The sequence below is a fragment of the Antennarius striatus genome, chromosome 16, assembly GCF_040054535.1.
Source record: "Antennarius striatus isolate MH-2024 chromosome 16, ASM4005453v1, whole genome shotgun sequence".
Classification (NCBI taxonomy): Eukaryota; Metazoa; Chordata; class Actinopteri; order Lophiiformes; family Antennariidae; genus Antennarius; species Antennarius striatus.
Window position 1 is genome coordinate 19,279,562 of NC_090791.1, and position 14,684 is coordinate 19,294,245.

Here is a 14,684-nt window from a genome sequence, read left to right on the forward strand (position 1 = left end):
GTCGTTCCACGTTGGCAGCGCGACGTCACGCTCTGGACTCGGTCAGGTGGTAACTGATGACGTCACCGAATGTTTTCACACTGACATACCAGCGAAAGGAAATTAGACTAGAAGAAGGCATGGACAATTCTCATGCTATTTATTTATTTATTTATTTATTTATTTATTTATTTATTTATTTATTTATTTATATGTCTATTTATTTTCAGGATTTTTGTGACAAAGTTTTGTGACAAATGAAATTTCTTCTAGAATCATTCACAAATACAGTATTTTCCGCATTATAAGGCGCACTGGACTATAAGGCGCACCCTCAATAATTTGTTTGTTTTATAATTTATTTCATATGTAAGGCGCACAGGATTATAAGGCGCACACAATAAAAAATAAATAAAATTTATTTGATAAACCGCAGTGGCTGTAGTTGCGCAATCCGTCCACTAGATAGAGCCACGCTGCTCAGGCAGTCATGATTGTATTCATGACTTCCTGACTACCTTTGAATGGCCCCTGTTGTTATGTCAATAAGCCATTCTGAGCCTCATCAAGGAAACCTGATCACTTGATCACTTTGCCATCTTAGAAAGAAGTCAACACGCATATTAAAAAACCTGACATTAAAAACTGGTTAAATTCATTACGAGTGCAGTCAGTGCAAACAGAGCGGATTATTTCCTGATCTGAAGTTCGAAGCAGATATTTAAGCTCCAGAACAGATGCCCGAGCCACCTCAACTGGCTCCGTTCGAGGTGGAGGAGCAGTGGCTCCACTCCAAGCTCCTCCCTGGTGACTGAGCTCCTCACCCTATCTCTAAGGGTGCGCCCAGCACTCTACAGAAGAAACTCATTTCAGCTGCTTGTATCCGGGATCTTGTCCTTTCGGTCATGACCCAAAGCTCATGACCATAGGCGAGAGTTGGAACGTAGATTGACTGGTAAATCAAGAGCCTCGTCTTGCAACTCTGCTCCTTCGTCACCACGACAGACCTATACATTGACTGCATCACTCCAGAAGCTGCACCGATCTGTCTGTCAATCTCAAATTCCATCCCTCCCTCACTCTTGAACAAGACCCCAATATATTTAAACTCCTCCACTTTGGGCAAGGACTCTCCACCAACCTGAAGAGGACACATCACCCATTTCAGGTTGAGAACTATAGCCTCGGATTTAGAAGTGCTGATCCTCATCCCTCTCCCATCACACTCAGCTGCAAACTGTCTCAGTGCACATTGAAGGTTCAGGCTTGATGAGGCCAACAGGACAACATCGTCTGCAAAAAGCAGAGATGAAATCCTTTGGTCCCCAAACCGGACTCCCTCCGGATCCTGGCTGCGCCTAGAAATTCTGTCCATAAAGATTATGATGCCGGAGTCCAACATGCACCTGGAACAGGTCTGACTTACCGCCGGCAATGCGAAACCAAGCATGGTCGTACAGGGACCGTAAAGCCCTCATCAAAGGGTCCTGGACCCTATACTCCCGAAGCAATCCCCACAAGACACCATGAGGGACACGATCTAATGCCTTCTCCAGATCCACAAAACACATGTGGACTGTTTGGGAAAACTCCCATGAACCCCAAGCACTCAATGGAGAGTGTAGAGCTGGTCCAGTGTTCCACGACCGGGACAAAAACCGCATTGTTGCACCTGAATCCGCGGTTCGACTATAGGTCTAATCCTCCTCTCCAGTACCCTGGAAGAGACTTTCCCGGAGAGGCTGAGGAGTGTGATCCCCCCACCGGTCCCCCGTTTTCAAAAGAGGGACCACCACCCCGGTCTGCCAATCCAGAGGTACTGTTCCCAACTACCATGCGATGTTACAGAGACGTGCTGCTGACCTCGGCTGAAGATATTGTCAGGCGGTGGAAAGAATACTTTGAGGATCTCCTCAATCCCGCTGCCATGTCTTACACAGAGGAAGCAGAGACTTGAGGTACTCAGGGTGAATCTCATCCACCTCCAGTGCCTTGTCACCGAGGAGCTTGGCAACCAACTCGGTGACTTCAGTTTGGGTGATGGACGAGTCCACCTCTGAGACCTCAGCCTCTGATTCCTCTGTGTAAGACATGGCAGTGGGATTGAGATCCTCAAAGTATTCTTTCCAGTGCCTGACAATATCCTCAGTCGAGGTCAGCAGCCCTCCGCCTCTACTGTAAACAGTGTTGACTGTGTACCACTTTCCCCTGAGCGGGGATTTCTTCGAGGCGGACCAATAGTCTTCCTCCATGGCCTCCCTGAATTCTTCCCAGACCCCAGTTTTTGCCTCCACGACTACTCGGGCTGCTGTACGCCTGACCTGCCTGTACCTGTCAGCTGCCTCCGGAGTCCCACAATTCAAAAATATTTGAGAGCACTCCTTCTTCAGATAACTGATCAAATGGATGAATGAATGAATGGAGGGGTGATGAATAAATGGACAAATGAACGAATGAATGGATGAATGAATGAATACTCTTCTAATTTCTTGAGATAAACCGATATATATGACAAATTCACTTTATTGTGGTGATTATCATCAGTGATGATTGTTTGCCTCATCACTGATGGGGACGACAGAGAGTACAGAGAACTGACCAGGACTTTGTGGACTGGTGCCAGTAGAACCGCATCCAGATCCAAACGGGGAACACTAAGGAGCCAGGGTTGTATTTCTGCAGGTCAGCAGTCTGTCTGGTGATGCCGGTGAACATCCAGGGATTGGATATTGAGGTGGTGTGGTCATATACCTGAGTGTTCACCTCAACAATAAACTGGACTGGTCTGACAATACAACCACTCTGTAAAAACGACGAGTATAGTACGCCCTCGCACATTCGTGCATCAATGTTCGCGACTTCATCTCATCGCAGATTTTTGGTAGGCAGTCACGTGATATCGTATGCGCATTCTATTAGCTGATGGCATCCGGAAGTGTGCTACGTTCCGTGAATTTTGAACTTACGTGAGACACAAAAGTGCTTTAAACAGTCTGTAAGAGTGTGGGAAAAGGTAATACAGAAAGAAGGTAGTTTAATATCAGTGTTGGGAGGGTTTATAAACGTTTAAATTACCGTAAATGATAAGATAAATAGTTTGTCACCATATCGCGGAATTTGTTGATCCCATGTGGTTCTGGAATGCATTAACCGTGAAGAACGAGCGCACACAGTAATCCTTAACCTGACAGACATCAGTGAACATGACTCCAACTAAACAGTGTCCTGACACTGATGGAGTGTAACTAGTCAACTGTATCAGCTCATGTATGCACTTGATTTTTGGTCAGTGTTCGAACAGAACTTCACTGGTTCAGGTGGTCAAATGAAGATAATTAGACAGACTTTACACGTACAATGCTGACACGTCATTTACAGTTAAAGCCGACTGCATTGCAAAATGCTCGATTTATTCAATTCCTCCAGCATTTAAAGTACAGTACATATTCAACTCATAAAAACCATAAATCAAAGAAAGAGAAGCTTAATTTGTGGCATTCACTAGCAAACACTACAACCGCTCAGATGTTTGAGTGGAGAGCAGCTCAGTAGATCACTAAAGCTGGCTGGCTACTCTTCGAATAAAGGCTTGGAAACATGCATTCATGCTTTGCTGTACTGTATGTCATTCCTACAAGGCCCCAGTGGCAACAAGCATTCATCATTTCAAACGCATTCACATTCATAAGTATAATCCACATGATACACGTCTTTGCCAAACATGGAAACGATGACATTCAAAGTCTTTGGGAGTGTGTCACCACTCATTTGATAACCAGCTTCCTCGGGACTGAACAAACACAGAATATTTGTAATATTTTGTGCATTTCATTTTCAAGTTGTACCTAGACATGAAAAACCTTGATACCGACTCACCTATTTTTCCTTCAAACTGCAGTGATTCCATATTCTGACACACAGCTAAGGTTAAACTACAGTGTAGAGACAAAAAAAAAAAGTTAAATATAATTTATGTTAAGACAATATAGAAAAAGAAAAGAAAATGATTTGATATATTGAGGATGACACATCATGTGGTTCTCAGATGCCGAAGTACCCACACAATGCACTGATCTTTAGTTAAATAGCAGCGAATAGATCCCACAGAGAAGGAAGAGGCAGTATGTGCTCACGCAGTGTTCTCTAACAGAACCTGATGTGGGTGGTCCACCTACTGTGTACATCTTTGACCATAACATGTTCTGTGGAAGACAAACTCTGGCAAGAACACAGCCTGACAGTTCCTATCATTTTCCTGTAATGTGTAGTGGGCACATTGTGTGTAGGCAGCATATTACTGTACTGACACCCATGTTTGCACTGAATAGAAATAGATGAGCGGGTATCCCAGATACAAACCATTGCTGTAAGAACATCTGACCACCTCTTAGGCTTCTGTCAAGCAGAAAGTTGCTCCTCAAAGTAAAAAAAAAGCAGTCATCCTGTTGAGGCAGACGCTGATCTACAGTGGATATGACACATCTTTCAGTTTTTATTGGTCTAGGTGAAGCCTCTATCAGGAGAAAGCAAGTGCAAATGAAAAGGAGAAAGGACAAAGAGTAAATCAAACCTGAACAAAATTATAATTACTTGACCTTGTTGTTTCTATTTCTTGTCTGATTTCCTCAGTTATTTTTTAAGCGCTGTAACCCTATATAGAACTGAATCCAAAGCAGTGACAGAGTGAGAAGGTGAGTGAGCAGGGGAAAGACAAGCAGCGAAGAGCTCCAGCTGGCCAAAACAGGACAGTACCTTTGATATAAGGGGAGCATAATCATGTAGCTCAGGATATACCTGCATTGATGGATTTGAACCATAAAAAGAAGACAAGCCATGCAAAGATCACATGTGTATAGTAAATGGGTACACATGATCCCACGTGAGCATCAGTCTCGTACATGTTCACGTTTAACAGTCACCATGGGAGAGTGTGGATAACTCAACTTCTGTTTTAGGTGAGCTTTTAATTTGAGGCTAACAAATTGAATGACTACCACGCTGGGTGATGTCACGTACTTACTTTCTGCCAGCTGATGAACATGATGCTAGCTTGTTGGGGCTACTGGGGAGCTAGATTGACAGTGATGAATGAAAATAAAATGAAAATGAATATAATAAAATGAAAAATATAATGAATTATAAAATATAATATTTATTACATAAATATATTAATATATATATAATATATAAATGTATAACATATAAATATTACATAAAGTGTATAATATATACATAATATAATATATATAATTGTAATTTATAATATATAATATACATATATAATATATATAATATACATATACAATATATAAATATATATTATACAAATAAAATATTGTATTTTATTTATAATAAATAAAATATAATAAATAAACAAAATAAAATGAAAATAAGTTTTTGGGGGATCTAATGACGTCGGTCACAAATATCAGGGAGGGCGTGTGTATGTTGTCTTAATTATGGAGTAAATATGTAGTGCAAACTGTCAAATTGCTGCTGTTGGATGTTGCCCTGAAGTGACTGTCAAAATACCAGTGCAGAGCATGAAAGCATTCCCTGTATGTATTTATAATACTGGTATCCGAGAACAAATATTTACCTCAGTCCCATCTACAAATCCCACAAGCAAATGCTTGTACAGAAGCTGAAGCAACCCAAGCTTGACACAGTTCGTGTTAACAGGAAGTGCAACACAGGGCAGTGTGACCTCCAACTGCCCAGCTCCTCTTTGCTCTCTTTGTTGTTTTCCTCAGAGGTCTGAGGAGCTGCATCATCTTCCCTCTTCTGTGAGTCATTGTCTAGTAGCCCACCCCAAGGATTTTCTTCATGTGCTCATATACTACGTAGGAGATGCTGACCGCTGGGACGACTTTGAGGAAGTTGGGGGTGATGCCCCGGTACAGACCGGGGACACCCTCATGTGATATAATGTATTTGAACTGGCCCACCATGGTCAGCTTGGGTGTACCTTCAGTAATGGCTGAAAGAAAAGGAATAAAGGAGCTTAGAGAGGATCCTATCAACTTTGACTCATAGCTGATCATAGTTCACAATGGCACAATATATTAAGAATATATCCTAAAATATATTTTACCTTGTGCCTGCATACGTGTGCGGATGAGAGCGAGGGGATAGGACGCCAGCTGTCCACAGGTACTTGAGATGGTACCACAGCCCAGGAGCACAAGAACTCCTGGGTCTGCAGAATCTATGCAGTACTTCTGAAGCCAGGCATTCTTCAGAGTCTTTAGATGGAGCAGGAACAGACAGAAATTGTTTATTATATGAAGTTGGTGAGTTGAGAAAGTAAAGGCATAAGAACTTTAAACTTAAATGATTTAAAATTGCATTGAAATGTATTGTGGAACCTTTGGTCAAACTTTCACAGGTTATTTGTCATTTTTACTGCGCACTGCACACACCTCATACACGGCCAAATCGATCCCAGCATACGGAATGATGCCGATTGTATTTGGCAGATAGCCCCTGTAGAAAGCCCGGGCTCCCTCCACCTTCATGATCTTCCTCGCACAATCAGCCATACCTGAGTATTGTCCAGTCTTCCTTAGCGTAAGACGAGTCTTCAGGACCTACAGGTCAGAGTGCAGGAGAAGGGTGAAGAAATAATCAGTGTGCAAGGTTTGATGGTTGAGGATCAGCTGTACAGTAAGCAGTCCAAATATGATGAGCTTTAAACTGACCTCCATTGGGTAGATGATGGTCTGGGCAGTAGCGCCTGCTAAAGATCCAGCAATAAACCTTTCTTGTACCCTTAAAGAGCGCCCCTCTTTATTGCCCCGAATCAACCATTTAATCTGTAGTCAACAAAAGAACGAGTGGCAGGGAAGACGTAGAGAAGGACAGATTTGATACAGCATGAAAGGTGGATGTTAAAAGTGTGTAGACAGAATTCAGTCATCCTGACATGAAAATAAGGGAGGATTTATTCACTTTCTTCACGACTGGTTGTCAGTTTTGGTCTTAGATTTACCATCAATTCTATTTACAAAAATCTGAAAGGACTGATTTCCAATTATTTCTTGTCATCGATTGGTTGGAGTGCACCGACCTGTTCATATGCCATAAACTTAATGGCCGATTCAGGAGCAATCTTCAGGACATTGATGCCATTTCCCCTCCAGAGTGACAATATGCCTCCTTCCTTGACCATTCCCCTCAATCCAGTCCATAGATTCATCCCTCGAGATTTAGAACCATGTACCTGAATGCACAAACAGGTCAATTATCTTAATATAGTCTGTGTGCTGGGCAGGAAAACACTAAATACAAAGGAAAAGAGAGTTCACATAGAACTGGAGAATCTCAAATCTAATTTACACATTGAATATCTAACCAATGAATGCTAACGTTAATCATCATCTATCTATAGTGTACAGTCTATTGGCCAACTCTAAAAGAAGATTCCCTGCTCACAAGGACTATTTTATTATCCATTAACATAGACATTAAGTCTGCAGTATAAGATGCCCACCTATCGAATACAATCACAACCAGCATGATGAAAGGAATCACAACCAGATCATCTGCAGAGCAAAGCTATGATACAGATACATGCTTTCCAAACAAACATCAATAAAGAACTTTGTCAAGGATGAACAATATGGCAGGAAAGTAGACAAAAGATCATAATGCGGTTATAAACATGGCAGGAGGACCGGACAGGCCACTGATCATTAGTCCAACAGTCTAAGGACATTAAACAGCTTTAAGGTTAAAGAATTTTGTTCCGAGATCGACATACCCAACACGGGGGTCAAGCTCCCACAGGGATAGAGAGCCACCAATCTAGAGGTTAGGACATGACTTATTCAGACATTCAAATAAAATTTAAACATGACATACCTGTCATACTGTACTGTACTGTCTTTGAATTATTTTGAGTTTTTTTTAATTCATTTGTTTTAGCCAGCTCACTAATGAATATTTTTGTGTAGGACCTCATTGTGTAGGACACTATAAGGTCCTACACTTTGTTAATCCTCCGGGATTAATAAAGTATCTATCTATTTCTTTCTCTCTTTCTGTCCCTCTACCTACCTACTTACCTACCTACCCTCTCACCCACCCACCTACCTACCTGTCTTCTCTCACTCGTTTCATATCACGTATCATACATCATATCGTTTCTCACAAAGAAGTACTACTTTGGTCCCCTGACCATCAAAGGACAAATCAGAGTTTAGAATAACTCCAGGGATTTGGGTTTCCTTCTGAATGTTTCTGATAAGTCACAAGTCTAGCGGAGAGATTGGTCATGTTGCTAATGCTGGGGCCGCTGGTGGTAGAATTTTGAGACATATAGTTTAAAAATTTTTAGGACATTTGTTCTTTGATGTCAGTGAAACAGGACATAAAGAAATATGAAGTTCAGTATCAATCTCAAAGAAGCTTTGGCACTTTTGCACCCAGAGTTTCCCCTGCCTCACGCCCTCAGTCAGCTGGGATAGGCTACAGCTCCCCACAACCCACGTCAGTGGTGGAAGCAGTTGTGAAAATGAATGAACAAATAAAAGCAGCTGAAATGAGCTGTCCCAGCAGTATCTCAGCAGGACTGGCGTGAGGGCTGGAGTGTTTTATCAAGTACAGTTCAGTGATGGTCGCGGTGCACTGGCGTCGCACCCAGAGAAGATGAATGAATGGTCCTGGAGAAGAAACAGCGTTTCAGCCTTTGAGGTGGGGCTTTAATGGCTGCCTTTGAGAAGACTTTAGAGTTAAAAGTTGGACCCGTTCTGTCTGTATACTCAGGTGAAAGATGTGAATCAGCCTCCATCATCTGATTTTTTGGGTGGATATTGCTCGAAAAATAAGGTGCTCTTAAAGACAGCTCCAAACCGATTTTTTTCATCATATTGATAGACAAAAATTTTCAGAACATGAATGAGAAAAGCTTTGAGAGACAGCCCATCACATGGGGATAATGTGTAATTATGAACTTTGTGGAACGACTCACCTGCAGGAAGACTTTTAGACGGTCCAGCGGTGCAGTACCTGTTCGGGACACAGCTCCTGCCATTGCCCCAGCAACTAGTTGCTTCCACACCAAACCTGACTGTCGCTCACGCTCCGAGAACTCGTCTGGCACAGTGGGATGTTCCCCAATATCAAACATCTGTGACACCAATAGAGATTTTAAGGACAACATATATCTTTCAGGTGGCCTTTAAACATTTTTATTGTGGAACTGATGCAGAAAATCTGTTACTAAAATACAAGTTTTTATTTTGTCACCAATGGTACAAAAATATAGCACATCCTTAAAAGCTACAGATTGTCTTTGAAAGTTACACCTGAATACACAACCAGTTTTTACTGTTTCAATATTTATTCATATCCCTTCAATCTGATCCTTTTCTTTAGTTTTGTTATGCTTCACATATCCTGATCAGATCTCATTATTTTTTCCATCCATCCATTGATCCATCGACCCATCCATCCATACATCCATCCATCCATCCATCCGCCTCATGGGTCACGGGTCACCTCGGACCCTATCCCAGACGACTATGGGCGACAGGAGGGGTACACTTTGGACGCTTCGCCACCACATCGAGGGACCGTATGAAAGACAAACAACCCCTCTCACCCAAACTCACACCTACGGACAATTTGGAGTAAGAAATTTACCGAAGCTGCATGTTTATTAGGAGGAAGGAAGTTGGAGAACCTGGAGAGAACCCACAGGGAGAACAAACTCTGCACAGAAAGGAACTTTCTTGCTGGGATGTCACAGCACTACACACTATGCCTTTAACTTTCTATTTCTGTTACACGTGACAGTAATTGCAGTCGGTTCTCACTATGATTATTATGAACTGGGCCGTTTCTATCACTGAAAGCAGGAGACTTACATGGGAGTGTTTCCAGTGGTGGACGATCTCCTCCATGTTGTGGAAAGGGTTAAGCAGGAAGTGATCGCGCCACTCAGTCCAATTAATGGTCATAGTTCCATCCTTGTCCATACTGGGGGAGACATTTTAACAAACACGGTCGCATGTCAGCAGTTTACTTATGCTGGCATCCCTCTCTTAGTTAAAATATTTGCTTCCCCTCAAACAAGTTCAGACAGCATTGTTTTAAATAGCAATCGCAAATGTGGTCTGCTAGTTGTTCAGGCACCGATCTGTGGTTAAAAGTAAGATATCACCCTGCCCCCTCTCCTTTTAGTTTTTGGTGTGGAATCTTAAAGAGACAAAGAACTGAACAACCAACCTCACACTACACTGACCTTCATAAGCAGTTAAAACATCAGATATGGAATGAGCCAGGTAAATAGCTCATGTAAGAATAAGGATTGGATCTGTGCAGTTGATTATTATTATTATTTTCAAAATTGTTGTTTCAACTGAAAAAAAGACAAAGATATAACAGGCAGCAAATTATTGTAACAGGTAACCAGCAGATGATGATGATGATGATGTGTTTTATCTAGATATGGAACCAAAAGCAGTTTTTGTCTATCAGATAGTTATGGAGGAAACATACATCAGTGGGTTTAATAGAAATATAAACCTATATGTCGACTCTAAAACAGTGAAGTTACATTTTTATGGAAATAAGTATACTAAGCATTGACCCTTGGGGTACATTACATGCTACTTTATTTGGGAAAGGACAACATGATGGGAACACAAAATTACCTTTTGAAAAATAGAATGAGAACTACATTGATACAGTGCCAGATTAGCCCACTCAGTGATCAGCTGGATGAATATAAGAACACAAACACACATTCACAATACCTCTGCAAGATTCTGGAGGCTTGCTCCATAGTCACCTTAACACCAAGCTTGTGCAGTAAGTCCTGGATCTCTCCAGCATCAATTCGACCTTCAAACAAGAGCAGAGGGTGTAAACAGCAGCCAGTCTGTGGTGTTTGTGTCACTGGTAAATTAACATGAGGTGTATCACCATCATGGTTCTGGTCAACACTATGGAACATGAGCCACAGTCTCTTCTCATGAACCTGCAGGTACTGAGAGAACTCCTGGAGGTCCAGCAAACCATCCTGGTTGATGTCACTCTCAAGGACAATCTGTGGGGGCACACAGAGGAGCGTCAGACCATCAGCTTGAGGTCCGGAGGACTCAGATGGAATGGAGGAGTTGGACATGGTGGAGGTAAGTGTGTACCAATGACAGGGTATTGCTAATGCAGATGCACAGGAAGTGTTCAGTGGTGTAGAGAGAGTACAACAGATACAGTGCAGACAGAAGAGGACAGGATGTGAGGCGCTGTGCTCTCTGTCAGTCAAGAAGTAAATCAGAACTCACCTGCAGGAACCATATTCTCCCCTCTCTTGATTAGGACACACAGAGAAAGACAGAGAATACAAGACTAGTTCCTAAGCACACTTTTCAATACATGCAGATGACATCAGTAAACATCAATTTAAATTTACATTTTTTGTTACATTGGTTCTATTCATTGATCATTCCAACTGTCACTTTTCTTTCATTGTACAAAAGAAACCTGGTTTAAGAGGAATTACGTCTTTGGGAGATGATCCTGTCACAGAACTTGACTGTTTACCAGAGAAATGCAAGTATTTTGGAAATTGCTGCTAAACAACCAAAGAAAGCAGGGAAAATGGGGTGCAGCTTGAAAAAACTGACAACAAAAACAGGACACTGTTCCACAGCCAACCACGAATGACTCCAGGTGATGGGTCATTAGGTATTACCTGGTGTCTCAGTCCAGGTACAAATATTTGTAGAAACAAACAACTGCGTGCTGCCGTGTCCAACTACTGTGAACTTCTGAGCAGGAAATAAACTCAAAATGTATTTATGTTCACCAACATGGAGACTGAAGACAATTCAGGTCAGGGTGAAAGTTAAAGCGAGCAATGTAGACTATAGACTCCAATGTAGACTATAGACTCCAATGTAGACTATAGACTCCAATGTAGACTATAGACTCCAATGTAGACTATAGACTCCAATGTAGACTATAGACTCCAATGTAGACTATAGTCTACCTGGAAGAAAACTGCCAGTTATGTCATATTGTTTTAATTATTGATGGGGTTGTCCCGATGTAGGAACTAAATGATGTATTGGGTCTTCTGGGTATAATTGGTGCTCAGGTATTAGTAGGGACCAATGTTGGCGGGTTAGGTTTCCGTCCTGAAGAATCAACCATTTTTTGACTGCTGAACTCTGAGTGCTATGCTACTTGGTGTTAACTATTGGTTGAGTTAACTGAGAAACTTAATGAAATAAAACAGAGTAATCAAACATAAAGGGGCGTGTTGGACTTTTGATGACCAGGAAGTGCATCAGCGCGTCATTCAGTCAATGTGGTGGAAAACCTCAGTGGATTAAAGCTGGGCTTGGCCTCTACATCCCTGAGGGGAAAATTCATTCAGCAGAGGTGGGGATGGAAAAGTTACATTGATTATAGATTGAACTTTAATAAATAACGACTTGCCAAGAATTCAACTTACGAACAACCTCTTGTGTTAGTAGTCTGAGGACCACTTGTATTGAATATTGAAACAGTATGGTGGAAAAAAGCAATCTCATATTGGTTAATTAATCTCATCGTTTCTAACACACAGGTTTCATGTTTGTGTGGTCAACCTGGGTCAAAACTCTAATTCCATAGACTTCTACTTTATTTCTATGAAAGAAAGGGGTTAAAATGAGAAGTGTAACTAAATAAGAATTCAAAAACCCTAAATGAACTATGACAGTATGACAAAAAGCCATTGGCCACTGTGGGTGACAATGGCTTGGAAACGGAGTCAGATGTGTCCTCAATGACATTAAATAAAATCAACTTTATTAATTCCCCAAAGTGGAAATTATTTGTCCACTCTCAGCACACATTAATTCATCACCTGTAGGCCTAATGCTGACTCAACATCTGAACAGGGCTTACAAACCTAGAATACATCTACACTGGATGGCCTGGATGGGGTAAAGTGAGAACAGGTAGGCGTAGCAGGTTTGTTTTACAGATTCCTAAACTCTTCCATTATTAATCCACATCCTTCGGTTCCTCTGCAAACTGGGTCAGGTTGTCTTCCACACCGTTTTATAACTAGGCCACCCAGATTAGTGACTGATCTGCAAGAAGACATGACATGTAATGACAACGGACCTGACTGCACTGTCTTACTGCATGATAACTACAGGAAGGCAGAGAGGTACCATGATGTCATTCTATAGTTTGAGCTGGGGTGTTCAATATTTAACTACTATCCCACGAATATAAGTACTCTTTTATCTAACAATAGTGAGAGTAGATAATGCGTAAATGCACATAAGTAATTTGAAATGAATATTGGTCACTCTGACTCACTGTCACAAGACCACGATTAACAGTTTAAAATGTCATCACTAGTTACGGTGTGTCTTAACAAATTAATTTTTATACAGGAGCCAACTCTGTAAATAGACGATAGAAAGTCTTCAAAAGGACCACAGGCTGTGAAAAAGGTTTTTCTTCATGGAAGAAATGAATGGAATTCAGAGTGAGTACCTGGAGCTGATGGTGTTCTGTTCTAAAACCACATTGACTTCGTCATTGTGGCAGGACCACGAGTGTGACGTCACAACGCAACACAGACCTTTTCTAAAACGATTGTTTGCTTATAAAACTACAACATATTGGTGTGTGATAAACATGAAGCCAAACAACAGTAGAGTACATCATGGCAGTGATGGGCTCCACAGTTACTGAGGGGTCCTCAGCTGGAGAACCTCAAAAAACTGCCTTAATACTGGGAACTCTAGTTACTTGTGCTCTACAGTATTTCATTTAAATGTTCCGTTGCTTCTGTCAGCTTCATAACTAAATAAACCTGTGCCAATAACCAAAAGTGTGTTTTCACCTCAGATTTGAACAATTTTGAAATCAACATTTGCTTTGTGTCAAATTAGGACTTTTTATTATGACTTTTCAAAGAAATACCAGATTGAGAACCTTTTTCAAAGACACCGGGAAAGCCAAGAAATGTCCGGTGAAATAAAATCTATATTCTCTACCGTGTAAGTCGTGTGTGAAGTGTGTGCTGCCCTGCAGTGACGTGGGAACCTGCGGATGAGCGCGTCAGCGGCAGCCGGCGTCCGAGCGCCGGCTCCTGCCTCACCTCCTCCGCCTCCCGTTGATGCAAACCCCGCGCTGCCAGCGCCGTCCTCAGCTCACTGATGTCCACCCTGCCGTCTTTATTCAGGTCCAGCTGTTGGAACAGCTCCACATGTCTCCTCTCTCTGTCCGCGTCCACGGACTCTGCGTTTTCTCCGCTTCCTTCGTTTCCTCCGCGGCGAGTCTGGGCGTGGAGCCGCTCCTCGTCTCCGCCCATGGGAAAGAGAGAAAGCGGTGTGTTGCGGTCGGCTGTTGATGCCACAGATGAGCATAACACTGTCACAGCCGACAGCGGATGAAAGGCTCGTCCTGGATTCCGCGGGTACCGCACAGATCCCTCACGACATAGCGGGAAACGGAGGAGCGGTGACCGTGACGCGCCGCTGGTCTGCGGAGGAAGTCCAGGATGGATGGATGGATGGATGGATGGATGGATGGATGGATGGATGCGGCTTTAGCGAGCTCCCGTGAATTAATCCCCACAGCAGCTCTGCTCGCTCACACCGGAAAATCCACGGAGTCGACCAGGGGCATTAAAGTTTCCGTCACAGCAGCAGCTCCGGGTCGAGCGGCCGCTTCTACCGCAGTCCATC

At 42.4% G+C, this 14,684-nt stretch overlaps 1 protein-coding gene across 2 annotated transcripts; it reads right to left on the reverse strand.

Moving 5' to 3' along the window:
* Positions 1–5,382: 5,382 nt before the first annotated feature.
* Positions 5,383–14,684, reverse strand: LOC137610349 (mitochondrial adenyl nucleotide antiporter SLC25A23-like). 2 transcript variants are annotated; one of them, XM_068337939.1, is made up of 10 exons: positions 13,992–14,684; positions 10,909–11,032; positions 10,775–10,827; positions 9,849–9,960; positions 8,951–9,109; positions 7,049–7,201; positions 6,681–6,794; positions 6,402–6,569; positions 6,074–6,224; positions 5,383–5,959 (listed from the first exon to the last, which is right to left on the reverse strand). In XM_068337939.1, the coding sequence occupies exons 1-10, from the start codon at positions 14,306–14,308 to the stop codon at positions 5,778–5,780; spliced, it is 1,533 nt and encodes a 510-aa protein (XP_068194040.1). In that variant the 5' UTR covers positions 14,309–14,684; the 3' UTR covers positions 5,383–5,777. The 2 variants fall into 2 exon arrangements, with proteins under 2 accessions (XP_068194040.1, XP_068194041.1); XM_068337940.1 differs by having other exon boundaries at positions 10,740–10,827; positions 14,096–14,681.